The 27,483-nt window shown below is 36.9% G+C and overlaps 3 protein-coding genes across 4 annotated transcripts in view; 1 reads left to right on the top strand and 2 right to left on the bottom strand.

Annotated features, from left to right (window-relative positions):
* The window catches only part of LOC115626555 (discoidin domain-containing receptor 2), a 137,524-nt gene that overhangs the window by 19,435 nt on the left and 90,606 nt on the right, over positions 1–27,483 (bottom strand). The gene's annotated exons all lie outside the window — the stretch shown is intronic.
* Positions 23,130–23,673, bottom strand: LOC115626351. The gene is made up of 2 exons (XM_030521700.1): positions 23,378–23,673; positions 23,130–23,318 (listed from the first exon to the last, which is right to left on the bottom strand). The coding sequence occupies exon 1, from the start codon at positions 23,671–23,673 to the stop codon at positions 23,392–23,394; it is 282 nt and encodes a 93-aa protein (XP_030377560.1). The 3' UTR covers positions 23,130–23,318; positions 23,378–23,391.
* LOC115626350 lies at positions 24,507–27,463 on the top strand. Of its 2 annotated transcripts, none has more exons than XM_030521699.1 (3): positions 24,507–24,757; positions 25,790–25,912; positions 27,448–27,463. In XM_030521699.1, the coding sequence occupies exons 1-2, from the start codon at positions 24,528–24,530 to the stop codon at positions 25,839–25,841; spliced, it is 282 nt and encodes a 93-aa protein (XP_030377559.1). In that variant the 5' UTR covers positions 24,507–24,527; the 3' UTR covers positions 25,842–25,912; positions 27,448–27,463. The 2 variants fall into 2 exon arrangements, with proteins under 2 accessions (XP_030377559.1, XP_030377558.1); XM_030521698.1 differs by lacking the exon at positions 27,448–27,463 and adding an exon at positions 26,474–27,103.

A 27,483-nucleotide genomic window follows, 5' to 3' on the forward strand; every position in this document is an offset into this window, starting at 1 on the left:
AATGATAACCGAAAAACTGAATTAATTTGTATTATTAAATCTGGCGTATAAATCACACGGCAGCAGAAGTGGAAATACAAAAAACACATACACAATGCCATAATTAAAACATCCCCAAGGATCTCGAACTAATTGCCGCAGCCCTTTGGCTGTTGAGCGGCCTCAAACAATTGGCAGACGAGTGTTATAAATAAATAAATGAGAATGAAAAGGCAAAGTAAACTGAAACGTAGCCAAAGTCAGTGCCAAATTGAAGTCAACATAATGTATAAATTATTGAAATGGAAAGGGGGTGCTGTCGCCTTAATTTATGCTTTAAAATTTTATTAATACCGCCCAGCATGAAAATTGAAGGCACCACAGGAGCGCACTAATTCAATAATTTATGCATTCTTTTTTGTTGTTCCATAGCTTAATACTTTTTATTTTACATGAACGCATCGCAGAGAACTGCAAGGCAGAAAGGCTTCGTGAATCCTTTTTGGGTGCTCTCGCACGTAGTGCGCTTTTAATTAAAAATAAAACTGGGAGTCCTTTGTAACTTTACGAATGGAGTTCAACGTGCCGTTGAGTGGCAATGGCGTCTCGTTCGCTCGCTTCGGTGTGCGTTTCAAATTGAGCGGATTAAGTTTAATTACAATTTTTCGGCAGCAAAAATCACAAACACACACACGAACGCGCTCACACACACACACACACACTCATACAGGGAGACACTAACATGCAGTTGTAAGGGTTGTTAAGCTGCACTTTCCAACTCCACCCCCCACAATTTTTTGCCTCCCCAGCCAGCCTTTGTGCTGCTTTGTGTGGCGGCGCCGTGCGGTGTTTTGGGTTTTTGTTCGTCAGATGAAAAGCAAACCTTTATGCAACACCGCGGGCGGTAAATGCAAACGACGGGGGTGGTGCACAAATGCAATTGCACCACCACCATCCCCTCACCTCCATCCCACTGCCGTCCGAATTCGTTGCGCGCACGTGCTACTCATATGGCCAGGAGCTGCTCCTGTTGCTTGCCGGGCTTATAATTGGATTTAGTTGTCGTTAAGTTGGACGACGACCTCTCTTATTGTTTTCCTCGTGCATATGTTTATTGTCATTATTGGCAGGCGAAGATGTGACGCAGGCAAGCGCTGCGGTTACATTAAATACATACTATATATATATAGATCAGGGCTGCAAACTGGTTCGTAGTGAAAGGCGAAGGATTTGGCAATTTGACAAAGTTTGCGAAAATGTTAAATGTCGCCTGAAGTAGATTTTTTTGTTTCAGCATGTACATGTGCTTGTCTATTAAAGAAATAATTTAGTCCATTTTAAACTAAAAATGAACAATATGGAGTTGCTATTTTTATGATTTAAAAGAAATTAATATTTCAAGTGGATAGTTTGAAATTGTTGTATAATTTTTGGTAATTTCATTAAAACTCAAAATCCTTACTTTGTGAATACTATTTCCTTATTATTTCTACAGTTCCACACTAGCTGAATTATTGTAAAACATAAGCAACTATGAAACAAATGTAAATATTAACCATTAATTAAACTCATCTAAAATGGCGTACTTTTTCAAATAAAATTTTTTAAGCTTCATTTTAGCCTTTTGTAAATTGTGAAAATTCTAACTGCAAACTATAAAATCCTTAATTAGCTTGATTTCCTCATTTGTGGTTCTTTTAAATCAGTTATTGCATTTTAAATATAATGGATCTTCTTTAATGATTTAAGAATAATTTAAATATTATATGATGATTCGCAAATGCGTCTATGTTTAAGAATATAGAAAAACTGAACCATTTTAAATAATAATTAATTAATAATAATTACGCAAAATTTAAGTTTTTTAGCTACCAATTGAATCATTAAATGAATTGATTATGTTTGCTCTTTCAAATATTATACTCATTACACTATCATAGCGGAATATAAAGCAAATCCTTTTAACTAAGGATTTTTAGTGTTTACTATTTTTAATATTTAGTAGCTTTACCTATTTTATAAATGCTTTGTCTATTAGGCATTCAATTTAACAAGCCTTCTACAGAGGTAACAAATAGAGTTACACTTATTACTAAAAAAAATTAAATCCATTTATAAAAACACATTTATTTAAATACATATTGCAGATCGGTTCACTTACTGTTTCAGTCATTTTCCAAGTAAGTTCCTTTAATTTCTTTAATAATTTCCTTAAGCAAGTAGCTAAAACGTACTGCGTATCGTTCTAGAAGCCAACTCAGTGTCGCCCACATTTTGCATCCCTGGCAATTTTTGGCTCTTTTCTAAACATAAGGTCGAGTACACGTGCTCGTCCTCGTGATAATGCTCGCGTAGTTTGAATTGGCAGAGCGCGTTCTCCTAGGGTTGTTTGTGGACATTAACAAATGAAATTATAGCACCGTAAAGAAAACTTGATTACCGCGTCTAATACCGGAAAGCAGCCTTGCCCTCAAGACATATGCAAGCCTAATGAATTTCGATAAGCTGTTGAATTAAAGTGTCAGGCGAAGTGATAATGGATACGTTTCAAGTCAAGTTGATTTATTTTGCATGCTCCAAGTGCAAAAAAACATTATTTTTCTTAAAATGATATTGCGAACAGAAAAAAGAGTTAGTTAGTTTTTGTGACCAAAGGAACAGATTCGCTTGATTGTAAGGCTGTATGTTTTATTAATGATTGTTTGCCTATATGATGTAGAAGGTATGAAATCAATTATTGCTTCAATTATTGCCTCTTGTTCTTGGTTGGCTTTCATTTATAAAAATTAATTTATTTGAAAATATTCAGTGCTTTCAACTATTTCTTAATTGTTGCAATAATCTATTCTAAAAGACTTTATAAGCAGAAGAGAAGCATTTAAATCGGTATAATTTGAATATTTTATATAAGTACAAGGACCATTGTTTTAAAGGCTATATAAAAAGGAACCTAACCTACCCCATACATAGACATACGAGTTCATAGGCATTGTATAAAGGCATTGCATCAATTCAGCTATTAATGTTTCAAAAGTGCTGAAATTGCTGACAACAAACAACCTTCTTGGTCGAGCGCAACTCACTTGACTGCACTTCACACGTAGCGCAACAAAGCGCATCCAACATTAACCCCCCACTGCCCCTCCAGAGTTCGTCGTTTGTTTGCTTCCCAGTAGTCGGTAGTCAGCAGTCGGTAGTCAGAGTGCAGTGCGCAGTGTATGTAGCACAAGTGTTTTGCAGCTTTGCAGTGATTTCATTAAAATTTTACTGTCATAGTAAAAGTTTTATTATGAACTCTAGAGTCGTTGCTGTTGTTATTATTGTTGTTGTTGTTTGCTGCTGCAAACGTGCGCCAAAACAACTCTCAGCTCATGCCAAAAATAGCAAAGCTCAGCAATGTGCAAGGCTTGTAGTTTGCACAAGAATGAACAGATGTCATGTGATTGAGAAATCTGTCGACCAGGGAATACGCTTTAAGAATTCGGAGAACTTTATCTAATGATGTCAGTTAAAGTAGAAATTGTAATAACATTTGAAAGAATAATAGTATGCGAATGAACTAGAAGTGTTTTTCTATTGTTACAAATTTTTATATAATATATTATTTGCTTAGGATCCGTTTGAAATATCCTTGCGTTTGAGAAATTCTTGCGTATTTAATCGATTTTATTTGAAAATAGGTGCAAAGCACTTTAAAAAATGGAAACCGAGTTTTTTTTTTTACAAGAATCAAGATAATAATGCAGGACATAAAGGATAACTTATATGCAAGCGTGGCTTAAAGTTGTAAAGATTTATACAAATACTGCCTATTTAAGAAAGTGCCATTAAATAGCTATGATATACGTATACATGCAGTGAAACAATTAAAGAAGTAGACTTACTATATTTCAGTATCACAGCTGAATAAGTATTTGAATGACATTTTCGAATTGTTGCTTTTGCTTTAATTCCCCAATACTAAAAGAGAATAAATGTGCTTAGACAGACATCTCTGTTACAATAAATATCATATACAGAGAGACAAGAGGTAGACAAAACTTTATTGAAGAAGCAGAGCAACGATTTTTAATTTCTTTCTAGGTTGCATACATTGGAAGGAATGGCATAAATTATAGAGTATATGTATACCTAATGGAAGCAAACTGGATGTACCAAAAAGACAGCTGCTTCCAACCTTAACAATATAGCTTTTGCACTCGTTAATTTTCCAATAAATGAAGATCAATCTAGCTTCTTAAGCTGCTATTAATGATTGATAATTAAATAACCAACCGACATTTGTGGGCTTCTGTTTTCTTTGATAATAAACTGGATTATAATTTGAGCTATTTAATACTTCTCCTAAAGATTATAGGCACCCTCTAAACTAATTTCTTATACACTATATAAGAGCAGACACAGAGAGCAAAAGGCTTAGCCCATGCCTCGGGCCTCCACTCAGCTTATATAATAATTATGTAGTTTTTATTGTTGTTATTCTGGCTGTTGTTGTTGTTGTTGTTGAGCTGTCCAGACTACACGCATTACGCCTAGACATGCATATGCAACAAGCAGCAACAAAACCATAAACAAAAACAAAAACAAAAAGAATGCGAAAAGAAGGCACAGCTAGCTACACACGCCATGCCGCTTGTCTTTTATTTCTTCCTCTCCTTTTTTCTTTGGCTCGGTCCAACACCTCGCCAGCAGCTCGTCTCTCTTCTCTCCTCTCTCTCCAACCACGAGGTTGTTCTTGTTGCCCGTTGGGTGCGCTGCTCCACAGTTTACAGTTGATATTCAGCTGCTGTTGCCTGCTTTTAGGCTAATGTGCTCATTTTATGCAACGGCAACGTGCAGAAGTATGCAAAAAGATTTTTATGCCGTCGCCGGCGGGCACAACTTTTCATTGTACGAGCGCTGGCCATTGTTTGTTGTAGTTGCTGTTGTTATTGTTAATGTTGTTGTTGTTGGCAGTGCCTTCGCCTGCTGGCAAATGCAACAGCTTGTGTTTATAATTGAAATAATTGTAGAAAGCAGACATAATTATATTCTTATTGTGTTGCGCCTGCATTTTTATCTCATCATTGTCGTCGCGCTTGTGTCCTGCCCCCCTCCCTGTCCACCCCCTTTTCTTGTGTAGATGCTTAACAGAGCTGCAAACTGGCTTTAAATAAAACAGCTACAGTTTTCAACTTTAAGCCAAGAGGCTAAAATAAACTATTATTAACAGTTGGTTAGGTGAAGCGGATGGGTCCTTCCAAGTAGTTCCAGCAAGTTTTATTTTGAGATTGCAGAAAAATTCGGATTATAGTATTTATGTATACAAGTATATGTGAGTGATAAGCACCCGCATTGGGAGAGTATTATGATAATGGAAATAGTTCTTCATTGAAATCACAGAGAGTTTCCTTGCATTCGATTAAGGCTCTTCAATCTTTTATAGTCGAGGTAGCTTATACTTAGAAAAAATTAATTAAAAATTAAATTAATTGATTTAGGGGTCAGTTGGAAAGATTTTGTTGAAGCTATTATTCCAAAAATTAATTCGATTTAATATTTAATTAAGAATTTCTTTATTAAGTCAATTATTATTATTATCAGGTTTAACAATATTTATAGCAGCATTGGGGGTTAATTTTGAATTGATTTTAAAAAAGTAATTGCTTTATGAACTTTAAGATAATTGGGATAATAAGTGTTTTATCTAAAGGATTTTATAAATTAAATGTTTTTCATTTCTTCACTTTAAACTCCAACGGCAATTTGTTTGGGTTCACGAGTTTTTTAAAACACCATTTATTTGTCTTTAAGAATTTATTAAAATTACTGCAAATATTTTTTGTTTAATATTGTTCAATGTTTTAGGTACTATGTCCCATTTCGAATTCAGAACAATTTAAGAACACGAAAATAAATGTTTTTGTTAATATCTACTCGTATGTGAGAGATTTGACTTAAGTCGGTAATTAGCATTCAAAGATGCTTAGTTATTTGTTAATTGGTTTGCCCAATAGCGGTGGTAGATGCTCACAGGCTGCATAAAGGCTTTTGGCTTTAGACAATGCTTAAATCGCACAAATTGATTGCAATTCAAGTTTAATGTGGCGCCACATCAAAGTGCTGCCTATTTACAAGCAATTACTTTAAAGCCAAGCCACCCTCTCCACGATGCTTTAACGAACTCTTAAGACCAAAGTACGGTCAGTTAATGACGATGCCTTAAGCCGACTTTGTGGGTATTAGTGGCAACAATTTGGCAACAGCTGTATGCTTAGTGCTTAGACTTTTCAATGTGCACCTCCTAATAATTTTGTTGGGCAACCCTTTGGCTTATCATGCATGCAGCACCTAAGCAAATATGGCGATTTTATGTACAACTGTGAGGGTGAGTGTGGGTGTGGGTGTGGGTGTGGGTGGAGTGTTGGGCTCTGTCTAAATGCATGCTACATACAAGATTTTAGTGAAATATTCGGGTGAGGCCAAGTCGGGAAACTGCCAAGCGGATAAACTTCAAAAAGCGTTCCAAAAGCGGCTTAAAACTTCTTGAGCAATAGCGCACCTCCTACTACCCGTACTTGGCCCGACGGCCTGGGTAGCTATGACAACTACTTGACAAAGGGCCAGCGAGGCGGTTGCACAGTGGGCTGTCAGAAGGAGCCAAAACAAATCAAGGGCCGATCAACATATTTGCTTTTCGGCGGCAGGCAGAGGAAAAGGTGGTGCTCAGCATATAGCAGCCATATAAACTACCTACTAGACCATTAAGTCGTTTATCAAACGAAAGTTTGAACAAAGCGGAGGATAAAATAAATTTAAAAAAATGTAAGATAGGGAATTAAATAGGAAACAAGAGTTTAAGATAGAAACTCTCCCTAAGAAATGTTGGCCAAACTATTGCGGAAGTTGGAAAAAACTTCACTTTTATTTTAATAAAAAAAATACTCAATATTATTAACAGTATATTCTTTTCATCATAGTAAGAAATTTAAATATATTAGAAATTGTTGTTTTTATTAAGAAATTCCAATATAAAAAAGCCCAAAACAAAGCTATGATATTGAATATTAATATTCTAATGTTTTTATTGCACATTAAAAACTATTTCATGAAAAAAGAAATTAACAAAGAAATTATAAAAGAATACGTCGAAAGTAGAGGGAGAAGTTGGAACTGGCATAGTAGATCAACAGATTATATTAATATTATATTATTGGATTAGACTGGTTATAAAAAGTTTACAGTGAAGTTGTTGATCGTTTGTTTGTCAAACTGTTTTGTCAAATTGAAAGTTTAAAACGGATTGCCAGCAATTTTGGTGATCGTTTCTATTCTCTACTAAGTAGCTTATCGAAATAGATTGAAAATCGATTAAAGGGGTTGTCTATTCTATATCTAGCCGGTGTTCAGCCACTGTTCGTGGGGTAAGCTGAGCTGGGAGGTGGGCACAAATTAAGCATCTCCCTGGGCAACCGGGCCGTCGCGCATCGACGTATATACTCCTAAGATGATTGATTAAGCTTTTAGTTAAATTGCGCCAATGGCCAGTTCAAGTGAAGCAGCTACAAGCGACTTAGCAAACAGAAGAAAATAAATGAAGATGGAAAGAAGAGAAACAAGAAGAAGAAGAAGACGAAGAGCAAGAAATACTTTGTTGCGCCAGCTTTGAGGTTGCCGCAGCAACTGTTTCGAGGCTTATGTCTGGATGTTGAAAATATTTACACGGCGGTAGCTCTTGGCCGCCATTTTGCCGCTACATTTTGGCTCGTGGCTCGTGCCTCGCAACGTGTACTCGTACCTTGAGCCTCTCGCAATGTTGGTGCGCTTTGTTAGTTTTCGGCCCCGGTTGCAAAGTTTTCGGCACTTTTGTGTAATTTGGCGCGCCGTGCGCCATCAAAAGCAAACACGCGCGCTAAAAGGTAAACTTTGTCCGTGGCTAAAAATAATAAGCAGGCGTAAAATGCTCTTGAAATTCATCTCATCATAGGCTTTTGCAACCCTGGCAGCTGTGTTTGTCCCAAGTTCGCGGTATCCTTTCCTCTCTCCCCCTCACTCACTCTGTCGCCCTATCTGTGTGTGTGTGTTGAAGTTATAATCAAAAGTTTTGTGGCGTGGCCAGACACAATTCCAAATTTATAGACACATTTGACAAATCTATTAGTGCATTGCTCCTACACGACGACAATGGCAACAACAGCAATAAACGAGCCCACATTAGTCCTAAAATTGTTGGCAAAAAACAATGAGTCGAACAAATTCATCAAGAGAGCAAAGTAACTGCCATATAATCCAGCAAATTTTTCAGCACTTAAATTTGGACATGACCAACAAAGCTGACGACGACGACGAGGACGACAAAAGTTTTCCATTTTTTCCTGTTCTCCCACTCTCCACTCTCATTCGTTGTTGTTGTTGTGTTGTGTTGTGTTGCCTACTTTAGCGCGCTGGGCTACTAATCCCTAAACTGTCTCAAAACTTTGCTCGCAGTGGCAAAATTAACAGGCAGCGAGCAAAAAAGGCCAGCAAGTTGCACATCGCAAAACTTTTCTAACAGATAAAAGTGCAAAGTTTGAAATACGCAGAAGAAGAAGAGCTGCAAAAAAATTATGTACATACATACATATATTCGTATAGCGATTGTAGCGAAAATTACAAACATTTTCAATTATCAAGCCAAACAAGATGGCGAGCAGCAGCAGCAGCAACAACAACAACAAAATGGCGTCCATGTTGGCGTTGATGTATTGTCTGCGGCGCGCTCATTATAACATTTACGTTACATAATTACAGGTGATTATTGTTTATTAAGACAAAATGACGGCGCTGTCGACGCGTAGGTCCTTTCATAAATGGCAGCGCGCAGCCCTTTTGTGATGACTGTACTTAGTAGTAGTACTTTTGGATGCCATGTCTATCAAAACTGTCAGCCCAAACGGGTTCACCTGACGGCGTCATTTTTCAATATGAAAAGAGTTTTGAGAGCTGCCAGCCAACAAGACAAAAAGAGCTGCACCCTCATGTTGATGTTGATGATGATGATGATGATGGCGATAATGATGGCAACCCGAACATTGTTTGAGCCTCATTTTTCATAACTCCTTGCGGTAGGCAACATCATTTTTTCCCCGTTAGTTTTCATTAGAAGTGGCAAGTGGTAAATGCGAGACCTGACAGCCGGCCAACATTATTCAAGTGTCACTGTCAACGGTTTATGAAAGGTCAAAACGAAATGAGCGGTTGCTGTTTTTAATTTTTTCCCTTCTTTTCCACTTGCTGTCTTGGCATTTTGCGCCTGATCGCAGGTAATTAGAGCCGCTTGCCAAATGTTCCTGTCCTGTCCATCTTGCCCACTCCTCGAGGCTTTAAATTAATTAATCACATTAAGCGGTTTGGGCTCGCAGCAACATGAAAAAATGTTTCAGCTAAGCCATGAAAATTGTCAAAGTAAACTATTAAGATCAAAGATAAGCCGCAGAAATAATGATGCTAAATGTTGGCACAATTATGCTTCGCTACTTTAAGGCAGCAGATGGGATGGGGCAGTGCGTACGCATTTCAATTAATTAAATGGGAATTTAGAAGCACGAGTGCGAGGTTGGTCCGTGTAGTTATACACAAGCTAGCAAATTAACAGATAGAATCAGTTACTATCGATTTTTTATACATACTGTTCATTGAAGCCGAAAGCTAAATATAAGTACTACAATTATTAAAACATTTTAGTGATGTGGACTCTCAAATAACTTATTTTTATAGATTTTCTTCTAAAATTCCTTCTTTAAATTCACTAAAAAATAATTAGAATATTCTCTCTTTTATTCCGATACAGACTTTTGTCAACTACAATTAAAAAACTTTGGCAGCTTTGTTTTAAGGGGAATCTGAAAAATAAAGTGACTTCAATAATAAATAATTACTTATGATGAAAAGAAAGAATAATTATGATCGTGGCAAGACTCTGTGTAACACAAATACTTATATTTTAGTCAATTTTTTTCAATTCAAGCAATCAAAACTATCAGCTTTGACTAGTAGTTTTCTAGTTATAATTGAGCTACCTTTGAAGAACATGAAACCTTTCAAGTAACCCACTGCTCTGTGTAATATATTCAGATATTTATTTACATACGAACTACCACTTAAAGTTCGTGTCTGCAGCCCCTTCTGCGGTGAAGCCGTGCAGAATTTTCTTTTGAAAATCAAAATAACAGAAAAATTACATTTGAAACTTTATCTCGTATACTTCCACTAGACCCCGCTCCGGGTCTGGTGTATGGAGCTAAAAAGTAGAGGAGAACAAAAAAATGAATCTCCACAAAGAAAATGCAGTCGAGTGTTAATAAAGTTGAACAACATTCTGTACCCTTTGGCTTTGCTGCTGCTGCTTCTGCTTATCGGTGCGTCAGTTTTTGTTGTATTTGCGGCGTTCAGCTTTGATTTGATTTCATTTGCTGGCACAGACCCATATGCCCCCATACACCTCCACCAATCTCCTCCTGCCGCTGGCCTATGCGGTTCAATATTTTTTCGCAAGCGAATAACTTTTGCGCGGCTTCCATTACCTTTTGCCACTTTTGCCGCTCGCTTCAATTAGCGATAATAAAATAAATGATACGAATGAGTTTTTCACATTTAACTTTTTGACAGCTTGATGCGGGTACGCTGTTCGACCCATGGCAGGCCAGGGCAGGGCAGGGCAGAGCATGGTATGGCATGGCTAATTGACAGTGGGATAGTCAGGACAAAGACATGGGCAAGAGTCGGCTTCTTCAGGGAAAATTGGCAGCAGGCAGGCTGCCATTTTTTTAAAGTAGGGATGCGACTCGCATGAATTATTCGTTGTGGCTCACTTCAATCGCATTTGCAGCGTATATTTTAATTGAACTAGGGATGTGCTTGAAATGCTCGTGTGAATTGTGGAGGGGCTCAGTGGTGCAGAGTATGTTTTAAGCTGATTTTAAACGTTTATTGAAATCAACTTTGTGTTGCATACAATTCCTGATTAATTGCTTTGTCGAGATTTCAGAATTTGCACTTACTACTTCGAACTAAATCAGCTGAATTGTTATTTTCCCATCCCTGGCCTCGCCTCGAACTGGCTGGTTCATGTTTTATTTATGGGTTTTGCTTGTTTCAATAACTGCATGCAAAAAATAAAACAATCTGCCAATTTGGCAGAACAACAGCTACATAAAAAACATTTTTGACCAAGTTAATTGTAAGCACGGCAAAATTTTTAATGCAAACAAAAGCCAACCGACCTCATCCGCCTACGGCCATGCCCCCAGCCCCCACTCTATGACGATGGATCGTGAAATGGCAGAGCAAAAATGCACTGAAAATGAAAACTAAACACAATTAAAACTAACGAACCTGGCAAAATTTGCACAAAATAAATTTCGTTTTAAATGTTATGAAGCTCATATTGTCGGTTCGTTCAGTTCAGTTCAGTTCAGCTCTGCCCTGTCAGTTGTTTCTGCTGTAGTTTTTGTTGTTGCTTTTGCACTTTCCAGTCACTGTGTTGGTTCTAGTTGATTTAATTAAATGCATTTGAATGCAAATGCCTGCCAATGTGCGTGGCACTCGGCAAAATGTAACGAATATAACGAATGGACTCATACGTGTGTACGAGTATGTTTGTGTGTGTGTGTGTGTGTGTGTGTGTGTGTGTGTGTGTGTGTGTGTAAGCGTGTGGTTTCTAACGCATAAACCTACGCACGCAAAAATGTTTTCATATATGCGTATATACATGTGCGTATGTGTGTGTGTGTGTGTGTGTATGTGTGGAGGTAGGTACTATATGCGACTAAAACAAAAACGGAAATGCTGAGCTTATGCTGCTGACAGTGCCCTCTGGTGTTATTTCATCGCAAATATGTTAAAGAAATTGCGTTTCGGATGCTTTACAATGGAAATGTTGAAACAGTTAAAGCAGCATTAAATCTGGGCAGAGTGAATTCCGATCGAAAAGAAATGGGAACAGCTTCATCAAAAAATAGAACTACCGCTCGTAGATGCTGGAAATTATTTATTTAATCCAACTGGTTTAGCGACAAAATGTAAGCGATTGAGTATTTAAATTTATAAATATACAAGTTATATACACCTTAAACTCTTGGATTAAACTTAGAACTTGAATGTACTTGCATAGAACTTTAGCTCGTAAAGAGCCAAATTATTTGTAGGAAATAATCACAACATCAAGAAGAAGAACTAATTTAGTCGGCATAAGATATAAATCATTTAGTACATCGAAATATATAACCTGAATTATATACATAACATACACTTATATTAGCCGGACACATACATGCAACAACTTCAAAAATTATAAAATAAATTAATAATGTATATCAAGAAAAAAATATTAAAATAAAGATAATAATAATAATAATAATTAAAGCTAAGGAAAATAAACTAATATTACGCAAAACAAAACAAACAAAAATTAATAATTCAACGTCAAATAAAACCAAATTCAATGTGTAATTAAATTAAATTAAATTAATCTGAATTAAATAAGAAATAAATATGGGTAATCAATTTAATTTTATTTATTTATTTTATTTTATTTATTTATCCTAGCATTACAAGTACAAGATTACTTTTAAGTTATTACGCCAGTCATTACATATATATTTCTAATTTAATTCAGCTTAATTTAATTTAGTTACTAAATTTAGTTTAAATAAATAATAAACTCTTAAGCCCAGTTACTGCTAATTCTAAATTCTAATTTAATTCAGCTTAATTTAATTTAGTTACTAAATTTAGTTTAAATAAATAATAAACTCTTAAGCCCAGTTACAGCTTACTCCACACGACTTGGCAGTCAAGCTAGAACTTGATTTTATTTGGAAGTTGTTATTAGAAAATCCCTTATCAGAGATTTACCTTTTTTGATGCTTTCAAAAGGTGTTGCCTCAAGTATTATTCAGCTTCCTAAGAGCTGAAACAACAAATTTATATTCATTACTTTGGCACACTTCTTGCTCTGCTAAATAAACGCCCCACATTTTGTCGCCCATTAAATACTTGACTCTCTATAGCGACAGCTTGGACCATCTGAGTCAATGCTGGAGGTTATATCAGGCAGCTGACACTACTAATAGTTATAACAGCGCCAAAATATTGGCAATTTGATTGAACTATCTCTCCCTACCATTCACTTTCTGTTTGGCCTGTACGATATCGGGCGCCTTCAATGACTGGCAACGACATCTGCTAGGCTGGCATAACTAATTGAATACATAATTTACAATTAAGTATGTAAGCTACTTTAATATTTATGTCTATAAATGCACAGACGCAAAATCTCGACGTCCAACAACAGCCAACTGAACTGTGGGGCCGGGACAAAGATGGGCTGGGTGGCCATTATCGACCATCACTTGTGCCAACTGCAATAAATGTCAATTATTCATGAATTTTCAATAACTTTAGCCAGCAAAATAGAAAACTTTGTGCTCGTTTTTTCAGTGCTTACAGTGCTGCTGCCGCCGCTGACGCTGCTGCTGATGCTGATGCTGAGCTTGGAAAACTTTTTAATAATATGTAAATATGGCAAGGAAGGCTGAAGGCTGAAGACTGAGCATGGTCTGACTGACGGACAGCCGCGCCGTCTCACTGGCTCGCTGCCCATTCTACTCTGCTGCTCTACACTGCTCTGCTCTACTATGCTCTGGCGTTAACTAAAGAGCAGCGCGCGCGAACACATAAAATATTATGCCAAACAATATGAAAAGAGAATTACTTGAGCGGCAAAGTGTACATAGTGGCGGGCCGGAATGCTGGATGCTGTCCCGCCTGTACTGCCAATTTGGCAAACGACGACGAAGGAGGTGGCTTGGATGACGACGCAGATGCAATGTAGTCGAGGAACAGTAGTTACAGCAGTAGTTACACCAAAACGACCTGACTCTGAAGCTGCACAGTTGGTCAGTCGTATTTTCATTAGAATAATGAATGGGGATTTTCCAAAATAATTTTCAGTTTGTTGACAACATTTACGAAAGCAGGAAAGCTTTAAAATACGCCCTCGTTTTGTTTATTTTTTAACACTCGCAATAAATAAATTGTATAATATTTTTAAAACTTAACAAATATGAACTATTATTCTAAAATAATGTTCACTTAAAGTTGAAACTACTAAGGTAACATAACATATATTTTTTAGCAATGACTGCCATAATTAGGAAGGGGAGAAGTGTATACGTGAAGGCAAAGCTTGGGCGAAAATAATATGGATTACCTAAACTAATTGCGAAAAAAAGTTTAAAAAATAAGTGCTTTACAAGATGAGATTTAAAATCTTAGAAAGTGTAAATAAGTTAATAAATAAACAAAGAACTTTATAAAACAACTCAACTTAAGAAATGTCTTCTTTTCTGTAAGATATATTATTAGTGATTATGATTTGAAATCTTAGAAAGTGTAAATAAGTTAAAAAATAAACAAAGAAATTTATAAAACAACTCAACTTAAGAAATGTCTTCTTTTCTGTAAGATATATTATTAGTGATTATGATTTGAAATCTTAGAAAGTGTAAATAAGTTAATAAATAATTTAAAATTTTATAAAAGAAGTCCACTTAGGAAATACCTTATTTTCTGTAGGATATATTATTAGTGCACACCACTGTGCGATGTCGGTGGCATTCATGGTGAATAATTAACAGTTATTAATAATGACAAAAGCAGCTGCCGGTCCAGTCCCCTGAACAGAAAACTGCGCAGCAACATTGACAAAATGGGGCGGGCAAAAAGCTGCTTACAAGAAAAGTCTACCCTTACCATATACTATATATACATATATTTTGGTAGAGCGTGAGCAAATCGTAATTTCTGCACAACATTTGTGCTTTTTGATTTAAAATTCACCGCCAATAATAATAAAAATAAATCACAAAGAAACGGCATGGCGACAAGAGGAGAGAAGCAGGAGCGTCTCTTAATGTCAAGTTTGACTTTTTGGCCATGGCCCTGTGCACTTAAGCCACATTTTGCGAGGCGTGCTTTGTGGCGCGTGTGGCAAACTTTATATTCAGTTTTATTTTTCGTTCGGTCGCTGACTTGTTCTGCTTAATAATTTGCTATACTCGTAATTTATGACAGTGTGGAGCGGGCTTTATTATTAGATTTTACAGCCATACATTCAGTGAATCGTACAGCAGCAGCGACTTGCAGACCATTTAAATTTTATGCCAAAACGTTTTCGAATGCCTAATTAGTTATTTAGTCAGACAGCGAGTGGGAGAGCGAGCTTATGGGCTTCCCAACATTTTAATTTGTTGCCTGTTCTACTACATTCATCATGGGCTAGGCAGTTGCCTTCTCATCCTTTACCACCGGAGCAAATGGACGTCTTTATTTCTAGCATATTTCATTTAATTGTTGTTATTAAATATAATGAGATGCCTTAGCGCGTAACCGAGAACATGGCGCCCAAAATGCGGCCCCTAAATGTAAGTTGGTATTTGTATGCAGGTTAGATATAACAAAGTTGAATATTTGTGCTCTCAATAGATATTACGCAATGTTGAAAATGTCTTAAATGTTTTTTTTTTTTACTATTTAATAGAATACAAATCATATCTTTAGTTCGACTTGCAAGCGTATTAGAAAAGCTGACTCTAAAAATTAAATTTAGCGCACAATGTGGGTCCTAGATTAATATAAAAAAAAACTGAGAACAACTTATAGCTGGTAACTGCCATTAGTCAGGGTTGAGCTTCCTTTAAAGCGTCCAAAGCGCCGTTCCCCCAATTACCCCAGCTCCTCTAGATCGCTGCCAAGCTTCTATAACAACTGCGCCCACATTAAACTCAATGAAATAAATGTGCAGCCATAAATTACACAAAATGCGTCAGTTATAGGCTTACCCACAGAGCGAGTGTATTCAAGTGTAGTCGCTGCGCCAAAAAGTAGACTATGCAAAATCGACAAGTGCCATCAATTTTTTATGCAAAATAATCCTTTACTCGCTGCTGTGTGCTGTGCACGGTACGCCCATTGATGAATTATAGCAAATTAATTTTACACTAAAAACGACAACGGTAGGCACAATGGCACGCCCTCCAACCACCTCGCGCTGCCCTCCCCTCCCCACTCCACCAACCACCCACCCACACACACGCTCTAGCCCATAAACATAGATACGAGTACGGTTACGAGCCGCTGCGCTTATCAAACCATTTGCATGGCTGGCGTTCCATACTAGGCAAACAGTTTAACCATATCAAATTCAAATTCGCATAAATTTTGGAAAGACGACGAAGACGAGTAGAAAAAAAATCGATTTTCTGCAGGAAGTACTCTGCTCCATTGTGGGGAATAAACCTGCCACCGTTTTCAGGGGGAGCCGCAAATGAGTTGTAGCCGAAAACTTGGCAACAAGCAACAACAACAACAAGAGAGAAAAACCAACTCGCCCCAAAGTCAAATCGATTATTATTTTATCGTCTGTCTGTGTGTTTTGTAAGTGTTGTTGTTGTTGTTGTGGGCTGGGGTGTGTTCTAAGTCTGTTTTTTGGGGGCAACACGTTTCGGGGGCTGTAAAAATAAATTTAAATGTACCGGCAAAATGTATCAAAAATTGAAAATTTTGTGTTTTTTGCAAAGTAAACCGTCAAATGGTACGTGACTCTGACTTTTTTCTCTGACTGTTGTTGTTTGAATGGTTTTGTGGAAGGAGGGAGGAGGAAGTGGGTTGTGCGATAAGTTGGTGACAAATGGCGCACGCAGGAATGGGAAGCTGCAGGCATATGTGTATCTGTATGTGCGACTTGATATATACATATATCTATCTATCAACGTAATGTGAAACAAAACAATGGCAGGCCTTGCCACATTCAAATGTTTTAGAAAATGGAAAGTCTGCGAGTATGTTGAAGCAATGCAGTGTTGATAGAATAATGTTTCTTTTAAAGAAAATTAAAATATAAAGTATGTATATGGGAATAGAGTGATATATAATAGCTAGCTGAATAAAAGACTCAGCAAGAATGCAATAACATAACAAGTATAATTGATTTGTTAGAAAAATACACACGTACTGAAGTTTCATTTGCTACAAAGGTTTGCATATACTTGTACAAGTATATGTACATGTGTTGTCTTTTACGGCCTATTTGATCCCGTCTTTTAATCTATGGGAAGTACCATTTTTAATCGACGACATCCATTTGCAATTCATTTGCTCGAGTGGGCGCTTGAGTGCTTTTTAATTTGCACATCAGGCTTTAGTCCTCTGCGCAGCCACAATTAAACTGGTGTTCAATGTCTCTTCTATTTTATTGGCAGAGTTATAATAAATTTATAATAATTACATTTAATATCTATTGCTGGTACAAGAGTTGGTCTTTTGGAATCGATAAATGGTACTTTATAGTACACTTAGCCTTTCATTAACGCGAACTCGGTCTATCAAAATTATAAATTTGCTCCCTTCCCCTGCCCCATAGAAGTTAAAAATATTTAAAAGATAAGCGTATTACTTTAACCTACTTTTGTTGTTGGAATATACCCCAGGTCATGCAATTAATAGTACTTAGCTGAATCTGATTATTAAAATAAAAGTTCGCACTTTCAAAACTTATATTAGGCTTTCTATACTCAGGATACAAATTCAACTGCCTTCATCGATTTAATAAGTACTGGGAAGAAAATTCCTATTGCCTTGAAATGTTTATTTTGTTTTTAAAAGAGCTTAAGGAGGCAACCCTAAATGGATATTAGAAGAAAATATGAGAACCTGTTGCTTACAATTGCTAAATCCTTTCTTTTGCAAGTAAGAGGACCTAAAAAATGTTTAGCCACCTTTAATTATACTTATATTTTATATAAAGCTGCTCTGACCTTTTTTACGCTGACAAATATTATCCCTTTTAATAAGATTTATCTGTTAATGATAAATATTCAACACCTAGAGTAAAATTTTCTCAATTTTTAAAATATTTGGACCCTAAAAACAGTGGAAATTTAAACAGCACAACTTTTTTGTGCATATGTCAAAATCTAGGAACGTAAACCCATATTTTTTATGGAGTCCAAGTCTAGTTTAACACGAGGTTTTCTAGGAAAACTGCAAGGCCCAGATATAGTTGTTTTCAACGACGTAAGCTTCAAAATATAGTAACCTTTTTTGCTTTATTAGTTCGTTCAGTTCATGGGCGTTAATCGCAATTCATTTGCTTTAATGGCCCCCCTAAATGCCTTTTATTGCTGCACATGAATTCCAAAAATTTGACTGCAAATTACTCAAGATATTGACTTTCAGTTGAAAGCGTCATGCGGAACATAACGGATATTGAATGGCTGCGCAGCCAATATCGGAACCGCTTTCGCTTACTCTTTATCGGCCTTGGATGGCTTCTCTATTCCATAGCTCGGGTTTTTTACTTTGTAAAAATGCGTTACAATAGGCATACACATCAGATGGACAGAATTCAGTATCATCCGGTTGTCTCTAAGCTGGTGATGGGCGCTAAAGGGTTCGTTCTGCTTAAAGATATTTGGATATATTTCGTTCTCTTCGCCACCATGTGGATATATAAATTTCTGGCGGAGGCCAGCGGTGGCCAAGACTTCATCATGGGCCTATTAATCCAGTTGAGCATTATTGTGGTGCTGCGGCGTCTAATACTCTTTTTGCACTCGGAAGCCGACCGACGTGTTATTCAGCACTTGGTCAATGAAATATTCTACATTGCGGGCACTATGCAGCGAAAATTCGATATGGTCTACCATTGCGATCCGACTCTATTGGGCTTTTACGCTTTCAAATTAATTACTTTTTTCATATGGATGGATGCCTTGTGGTACAAGCCTTACTTTTTAATGATAAATTTTCTGCATTGGACACTCCTGGAGTACTGCATGCTTGCGTATTTCGCCTACCAACTGATTGTGCTGAACTGGTACCGCAATCTAATACTTTTTCTGGAGCGATTTATCGAGCATCATAGAACCAGCAATCGGATCAAGGGTCACTATCATCGTCGGCTATTGTGGCTATTTAAGCTTCATCTACACATCTATAATTTGCATAAAAGCGTGAATAAAAGTCTGGGTTGGCTACCCACAGCCATTTATCTGACCATCTTCACTTGCATCTTCAATATGACGTTGATGCTGGAGTGCGTTATATTTGCCGAAGACGAAATTGTAAACAAAATCTATATCATGGCGGATGGCTGTCTGGGACCCGTGTTCGTACCTATTATCAACGTTCTAATTATGGGCATGTGCACGGATTTTTTGCGCAGTGCCGAGTTGCTTTTGCAGCAGCAGGTTGTCATCGTAAATTTGCAATATGTAAGAAAAACACCGCCTCACGATCTCAGCATGACCGTGCTCTACAATGAGGTGAGTGGAAGTAGTCTATAGAGGATTTTGTTAAATATATATCTATCATATCTATAGCTCAATTTGTGTATTGTGCGCCAGAAAGTGGAACCGTTGGAGAATATAACTGTCTTTGGCATCACCTCTGATCGCGAGTTCGCATTTGATTTCATAATAACGGTCATTGTAACGGCACTGTCCTTTATACAGTACACCATTTCGACGGACAATTTGGTCAAGGAGTGCGCGACGCATAAGTAATCGGGAAAGGAGCAACCTCAATCGAAACTTGGCAACTTGTGAAAATGATTGGAAAATAAACTTAACTAACCTTTTAAAAGAGAACTAGCCTCTTGTTTAGATTTAAGTTGAAATTCTAATATTTTTAAGCTCAGAAGCAATGCTATCTTAAAGATATATAAAGGACTCATGTTTTTCAGAATTGCATATTTAAGACCTAAAACCAAAGTCATATTTTATTTTCAAATAAAAAATCGTTACATTTTTTCATATATTAGCCTAAGAGTTTTTATAAAAATCTATATTTATATGAGAAAACATGTCAAAAATTGGATATTTGGTTTTTTATTAATCTGATAAATGCAATTATACCAAAAATATTTGAGTATTTGTAGAACGAAAGATTTCGTGGGATTCTGCGCCTCATATAATATTGTAAGGGTTGCAAAGACTAAAGGGGGAATTCAAACTAAAAACTATAACAATTTCCCACAACGTGCTTCTCTTTGTAGACAATAGAGCATTCGGTAATGAGCAGCAATGAGGTCCATCGAGTTAAAGCTAGCATTTTACGACGTGACTGTACATTCGTTAAAGAAAGACTGCTGTCTTGTTAATTCTGCTTGGAAGATAAGATATTGATGCAACATGTGATGCTGAATCTTTTTAAATAATGGCGACTTTCACTTTCAATTCTGCTCTCCATTTCACCAACTGCTTCCCTATATGTTTTCTATTGGTTTTATTTTAAGAAACAAGTCCAATTACAATCAGCAGCAACATTAAACTGTCCGACTTCCTGCCATATAGTCTATCCAACAAACTTAACATTTGATTTTTATCGATTCAGTGGGGCAAGGGATTATTTTGCCTGTTTCTGTATTTTCGATAGAATGGTCATGCTTTGAGTGAAAAATCTGCATCGACCTGCTGAAGAGTTTTGTGAGAGCTCTCGTCCAGTATTGCGCAATTACTTCCACCCTTTTTACTTTTTGGCTGAACTGAATCTTTCAGCTTGAAGCAACTAAACTGTTTTTCATTAAAGCAAATGCCTCGAATTACACACTGCTGGGGGAAGCCGAAAAAAAAGAGAAGAGCTTACCAAGTGAACCAAACGCAACTAAACGAGAGTTCAATGCACCGCACAGACAAAAAATACGAGTACATTGCAACGCCATTTCCCCAATGGAAATACGAGTGCCGGAAAATGCAAGCGCTCCTATGTAGGAGCATACAGCGCTCGTACATACTATACTATACTTCTATATAGTACGTAGCACTCTCTGGTGCATATAAAAGTGCGCGCTGAGCCGTATCCTAGACAACATGTATATACCGCAGACCTATAGAGCTGTAAAGCCTCGCAGCCACCCAACCACCCATCAGACACGCAGAGCAGTCTAAGCCGACAGCATCATTACGCACGGCACGGAAAATTGTACATATTTTTCTATAGCGGCTTCACCGTCAGAGCCAAAGCCAGAGCCAGCGCCAGCATTGGCGGCGGCACATTCATATGAAATATACTCAAATACTCATATTTCAATGAAATGAAAAACCTTAATGAATCCGCAAGTGTGCGAGTCGGAGCCAGCCAACCCCCGTATTGGAGCGTGGCAAAGGTTTAGAGCACGGCATGTCGTCATTTTTATTTATGTATCAATTAAAGCGCCTGCTTCGCAATGCCGGGCTCTTCAAACTCTGTCCAAGTGCAATGCGAGTTTTAGGCTACATTTCAAAAATTCGAAACAGAGTCAGAGTGGGTGGGTGGGACGCCCAGCGACAGATGTTTTGTGTCTCGTCGCAGGCGAGATTGCTGCCACGAGTATGACACCCTAAGCGTAAGCGTCCGTACAGCCCGCAACGCACAGTGGCGTTTGTGTGTGTGCATATGTGTATTGGATAAATGTAATAATTACACCGAAAGAACGTTCAGACAGCCAGATAGTATGAGCAACAGTTCAGTTGATTTGGCAAATACATCTCAAAATATATACTCGAAAGATGTTAGCACAAATATATCAGAAAAAAAATTAAAACTTAATCTACATAGTGCTTAGGGAAAACTGAATACCATGTTTGATTGTTTTAGCTCTTGTACTTGCTGAGATCCTTGAGATCATACAGTCGGACGGATCGATGCGTTTGCCACGTATCTTCTCCTCTTCTGTGTGTTACATACATTCGCACTAAGCTACTATAGTTTACCATTCTTCTTCAAATTATTTACCTCCATAAATTTGTTGTTATAAATTCAGAGAAACGATTAGCTTTCAATTAAACTCTAATGGGGGTGCCACAAAAATCTCTTTATTTTTCTTTTTCTCGCCAGAAAATCAATTTTCGGTTTTTTTTTGTTATCAGATAGCTTGTATGCGAAGTTTGAAATCTGAATTCTTTCAAAATTCTGTAGCGCCAACTAATTTTTCGTTAGATTTCAAAAACAATTTAACCCCAAATCTAAAGTTTTCACCCCAGTATTTACATTTATTATTAGCATTAATGCTTCCTTTGCTATTTTTTCCCTTAACGTTTAATATTATTTTTAAATTCTACTACATATATTCATATATCAGTTAAAATATTTTGTTCTAAGCTACGAATAATAAAATAAAATAAATATGGAAACAAATAACATTTAAAAATCCCAAATCTGTGTGGGATTTTGATTTGGATTGTCTAAATGGTGGCCAAGCCCTTTGTACCGACAATTCAGTGATAATCGCAGTTCATCACGAGCTTGTTAGATTTAAAATATTTCAATTCAATGTTAAATTACCTATTTTCATAAATTTCATATTCATTGGAGCTCTAAATCTGGAACATCTAATTCATTTTTAGTGACCCCGACCACGGTTTGTTGGTGACAACTATAGCAGTCGTCACTCCGTGCACTCCGCTCCCCTCATCCCCTCACCCTGCATTGTAGCCGGCTTAAGCTTTGCATTCAGTGGTACTATATATATGTATATAAAAGGCAGGCATCACCCCCAACCACCCACTAAATGTATTAAGAGCGCCTCGCTCCTTTCGCTCTGGGGTTGAGTGATTAAATACCCCGCAACTGCAGTTGAGGTCCATCCCACCCCCTTTGTCTTACATTAATGCCAGCGATGTTGTTGTTGCTGCCGCTGCTTCCTCTGCCATTCAGCTTCAGATTCTCTTTCATTCATGGCTATATGGCTGATGGCTGGCTTGCATTGAAATATTTTTGCAATTATAACTCGTTACGACGCCCGCTGCATCCAACTCTGGGCCGGAGTCGCTGCCAGTCTATAATATGCACACAAGGCTTCTCAACTGGCAGCTCTCGGCGATGTCTGTGTGTCTGTCTGTTTTTGAAATGTAGTGAGCATATCTCAAGTGCTTGGTAGTAAGCGTTGACGAGGCTCTGACTCGACAGACAATGCCAAAACAATGACGCAAACGACGTTGCCGAATTGTGAAAGTGGGCTAATTCTGAGGGTAGCATGGCGAATGAATGAATGAATGAATGGTTCTGGGACTTTGTGGATGAAGCTGCAAAACCTAAGGCATGCCTTAAGATTGTGAAAGATTGAAAGAACGGATTAGCGACGAGTGAACCCATACTTTTATATTCCACACTGCCACATTGCTTTATTACAGTTGAAAAGAGTTTGCATGTTGAATATTTATTATATCAGGGCTAGGTTAGAACTATATAGTATGTTGATCATCCTTCGGGCTAAAGGCTGATCGGTCTATCTGTCTGTTTTCTTGAATTTTATTTGCCATCCATGTGGTTCTTAATGAAATCTATGCGATTATTATATTGATTAAAATTGATGTGGTATCTCAGTTTTTAATCATCTTACAGTTTAAAGGTGCATCAGTCCTTCTTCTCTTTCATTAAATCCTCAATAACATCCTCAACACGATCTGAATGCTCTTTCTCAGCCGAGAGTGCAGCCTTCTTAGCTTCGTCTGCAGATCGTGTTAGTTTGTACCATATAATAGTTAAAATGCCAAGAAAGAGGCCCAGTACTATGCCTATTAGTGCCGTGGCAACCAGAAAAACGACAAAGTGTACCTCATTCTTCAGATAACCGAGGTAGTCGATTATCGGCTGGATCGCGTAAACACAAACGACTTCTATCGGATTGAGCATCATTTTTAATAGACTTGTATAATGATTCAAGTAAATTGTATTGAAGTTTCGTTTAAAACTGAAATAAAAGTCAACAGCTACTAGTTTTGCAAGATTTCAAATTCAATGATTCAAGTAAGGGATTCTAGAATGTATCTACTTTACATTAAAAACGACATACATTTAATTTCAAAGATTTAAAGATAAATTGAGTTCGAAGCTAAAAAAGTAAGTAAACAAACAAAACATCAATAAAATAGAAATGGAAATATCATTTAGAAAAACAATGTGCATTATTAGGGAAATAAAATACTGAAGCAAATATGTTTGTTATTATAAAGAATAAAAATACAAAAACGGTTTTAAAACAATCAATTAAGAAACCAAAAATTACGAAAGGGTGTAAGTTATCGAAATTCCTCTTCCTTTAGAACCAATATTTCTGAGCCTCTAGCTACAAAATTAACATTTAATTCTAAAAAGTGTTCGTTATTGATTGTTTTTGATTTCTTGGGTTTCCTTATGAATAGAAAATAAAATATATTTGATATAAAAGTTATTATTTTTATTATCTATTATTATTATTATTATTATTATTATTTATGGATTATTTTTCTTGAATAAGTGTATATCAGTTCCCTTTTTTTTGAGCTTAGTCTCTTTTCGCGTATAAGTTCTGTTGATACATGGAGATATTCTAACAGTTCTTTTTTGAATTGCGTCACAAATTTTGGTTTTCGAAAATTGTGGGGATCAGTTTGCCATTGACTTTCAAATACGACAAAACTATTCGAGCATTCAAAAATTTTTTGATTCGCCTAAAAATAGCTAAAATAATATTTGGTGTTCTCTAAATTCCTTTTTTTATTTTCTTCATTATGGATTACGAGGCGTATTTTCAGAAGCAATTGGAAATCTTTCATTACCATTTGCGATCTGATTATGGGCTTTTCATAAGAGTGGCAACTTGCATTGCCTTTGGTGCGCTTTGCGGCTGGTTCATGGGCTTCGTCACTTGGATCGTTTATAAGCTAGCCGTGCGGCTGGGCGGTGTGCCATTGACACACTACCGATATCCCGAGGATGATGACTTGGAGCTGGAGGATGAGTATAGTCAACAGGGCGAGGGCGGGGAACTTGACATTTGGATGCGGGAGATGAGGGAGCAGCTTAGGCACCACTAATGAGATGAATTTCCCATTGCCCATTGATTTCGTTTTGTGGCTGAGAAAATAAAATAACAAATTAATGCAGCAGTGCAGGCTAATGAGATTGTAGCGCATTGTAGGATTGGATTGGATTTTCATCTCATCAGTGTCAATAGATCTGCTTCGGGGGTGGGGGTGGGCAGGCGTGGGCGGGCGTTGAAAGCCATGCCTTGGCACTTGGCTATTCCAAAGGCACTCTTAGACTGTCTCAAGTAGTTTTTTCAGCCAATTTTCCTTGGCCGCGCATTTGCAACTGTTGGCACATGCCTTTGTCGTTACTGCTGGTTCTGGTTGTCAAAGTCATTAGCACATTTTTTTTGTATGCGCCATTGCAGTACCAGCGGCCTCGGCGTACTTTAAATTCAATTACTCATACGCCACGTGCACTCATGCCATCGCCAACCACATGAAAGCGGCTCTGCTGCTTTATACATACACACACACATACACACACACATGTATACCTACATAAGTATGTAGTTGTATGTGTGGCCGTATTCGGCTCCTGGTTGGGTTCGTGCGGGTACTTTGTGCACATTGCCTGTGGCTCGAAATATTTAATAAACCATATAGCTTCTGCTTTTTTGTTGCTTTTGTGAAATCACATCAGTTTTTTTTTATCATCGATTTTTTTGTTATTGCTTCTTGTGGCTGCTGTTGGTTTTTGCAAATAGCCCATAGCTATTTTTGTATAAATTTTTTAAAAATATTGGCTGACGTTGCTGCCACTGTATTGTGTTTGTGGGCGTAAAGTGAAGGCCATGACTTCACTTGAAATTAGCTCCAATTTTTTTTATAGCTTTAGGCTTTCTGCTAAACATGAAAAAGGTGTTATAATACTAGGTTGGACGCATACAGCACATGGGAATAAAGAGCGTTTAATTGAAATTAATACTGAGGAGTTTTTAAAGATATTTTACATCTTGTTTCAGATGCGACTGCGAATGCAAAATGAAAAACTCTAAAGTTTGCCAGCACGTTTAGTGCATGCATAATAATTTATAAACTCAAACATATGATGTAGTTATCATACCATATAATAATCAAATAAACAGGTGAGTTTACAGTTGATTCAAATTGGTCCCATTTCCCAACAATAGTCGGGCATGAATTCCTTTGGATAGGACAATACAAAATATAAATAATATTTTGCTTTATGCTGATAATATCAACAGTTCAAAAAGTTAAATAAGAAAGCAAAGTATAAACTAAATAGCTTCAGTGCTTTATTGGCAAGTTCTCAAAAAATGTTTATAAATATTTGTATTATATAATACTTAAAAAATATATATAATGTTTTTTTTTCATTAACAATGGAGCAACATTTGTATTTGCATTTATTTATTCACTATTTGTCTCCTTTTTTATTGCCACTTTTGAAGCTTTACTATAGGTTAAAAGTAAAAGAAAATCTAAACTAATAAGCCATCGACGCAAATCCCTGAATTTGTTTTAATGAGAACTAAAATAATTGGGATCAATTCGCTTGACTTCTTTATTATTGTTTGCTTACATTTTCTTACAAAGCTGTCCATTTTTGAAATGTATGGCATTTGAAAGAAATTCAAAATGCAATTTAAAATATTGTTTCCTCTGTTACACCCGCCATCGTGTAGGTTTTGCAAGTCCCCACCATTAAGCTTCTTTACCGTATGCCATTCAAAAGCCAAAAGCCGTACAACACCCCTCCACCCCGCACTTCATTAGCATCGATATGGGCAAAATCAGTGCACAGGGAAGTCTAGCAATTGCCTGTTGTAAATATGCACAGAGAAAACATAACTCCGCAGCGAAAAAAATGGCAAAAAGTAAATAAAGTAATATTTGTCATGCTCAAATAGACAACAAGGAGCGGTAGCTGTCGTCGTTCGTGGAAAAAAAGGGAAAGAAGAGTAGCAGCTCAATATAAAAAATTATTATAGAAATCGTTAAAAAAAGCTTGATATCTATCAAAAAGCATCGGTAACTGGAAGTGCACTTGGGAATGCAGTGAGGCGGTGTGCTGAAAAGGGACCTGCCATCGTTTGCTCTTCTTTGCCTTAAATATTTACGGGGAAGCAAAGTGCATTGACATCGCCGACTTATTCTGTATTCATTGACTGCCTTTAATGTTAAAAAAAAGCTGTACAAAAATTACAACTAAGAGAAAAATGTGAATTTTTCTTCCATGCAAGCTTAGTCTCCACACAAGTTACATTTAAATTAAACAGACATTATTTCTTGAATTCTTTAAAAAGTACTGACTATTTGCAATTTGTTTTTTTTTCAGTAGGAAATGAACTTTAATTTAAAGCGAAAGAAATGAATGTTATAATTTAACGTGCTAGTATATTAACTTAAATGGTAGCTTTACTTTTTAAAATAATATTAAAGGCTCCACTTAGGAATGCTACATCCTGTTCGAATCTGGTAACAATGCTGAATTAATATTAGTTATTCATTTGGGGCCTAATTCAACAAAACTTTGCTTTAATTCGGATATAAATTCAAACATCAACGTTGACAATATGCAGACGGTGGGAAAAAAACGCAACAACAACACACAGAAAAGTAGTGAAAATATCCATAAGCACATTTTAATTTCCCCCAGGATGCGGCTAAGTATGCAATCAGCCAACCGGGCAGA

Source organism: Scaptodrosophila lebanonensis, unplaced genomic scaffold, assembly GCF_003285725.1.
Source record: "Scaptodrosophila lebanonensis strain 11010-0011.00,11010-0021.00 unplaced genomic scaffold, SlebRS2 tig00000085-arrow-pilon, whole genome shotgun sequence".
Lineage (NCBI taxonomy): Eukaryota > Metazoa > Arthropoda > Insecta > Diptera > Drosophilidae > Scaptodrosophila > Scaptodrosophila lebanonensis.

Excerpts from the sequence above, each read along its gene's own strand:
- LOC115626351 (XM_030521700.1), bottom strand. The coding sequence starts at position 23,673 with ATGATGCTCAATCCGATAGAAGTCGTTTGTGTTTACGCGATCCAGCCG.
- LOC115626350 (XM_030521699.1), top strand. The coding sequence starts at position 24,528 with ATGGATTACGAGGCGTATTTTCAGAAGCAATTGGAAATCTTTCATTAC. Across the intron at positions 24,758-25,789 it reads GACTTGGAGCTGGAGGATGA|ATGCGACTGCGAATGCAAAA; the intron begins GTATAGTCAACA and ends ATCTTGTTTCAG.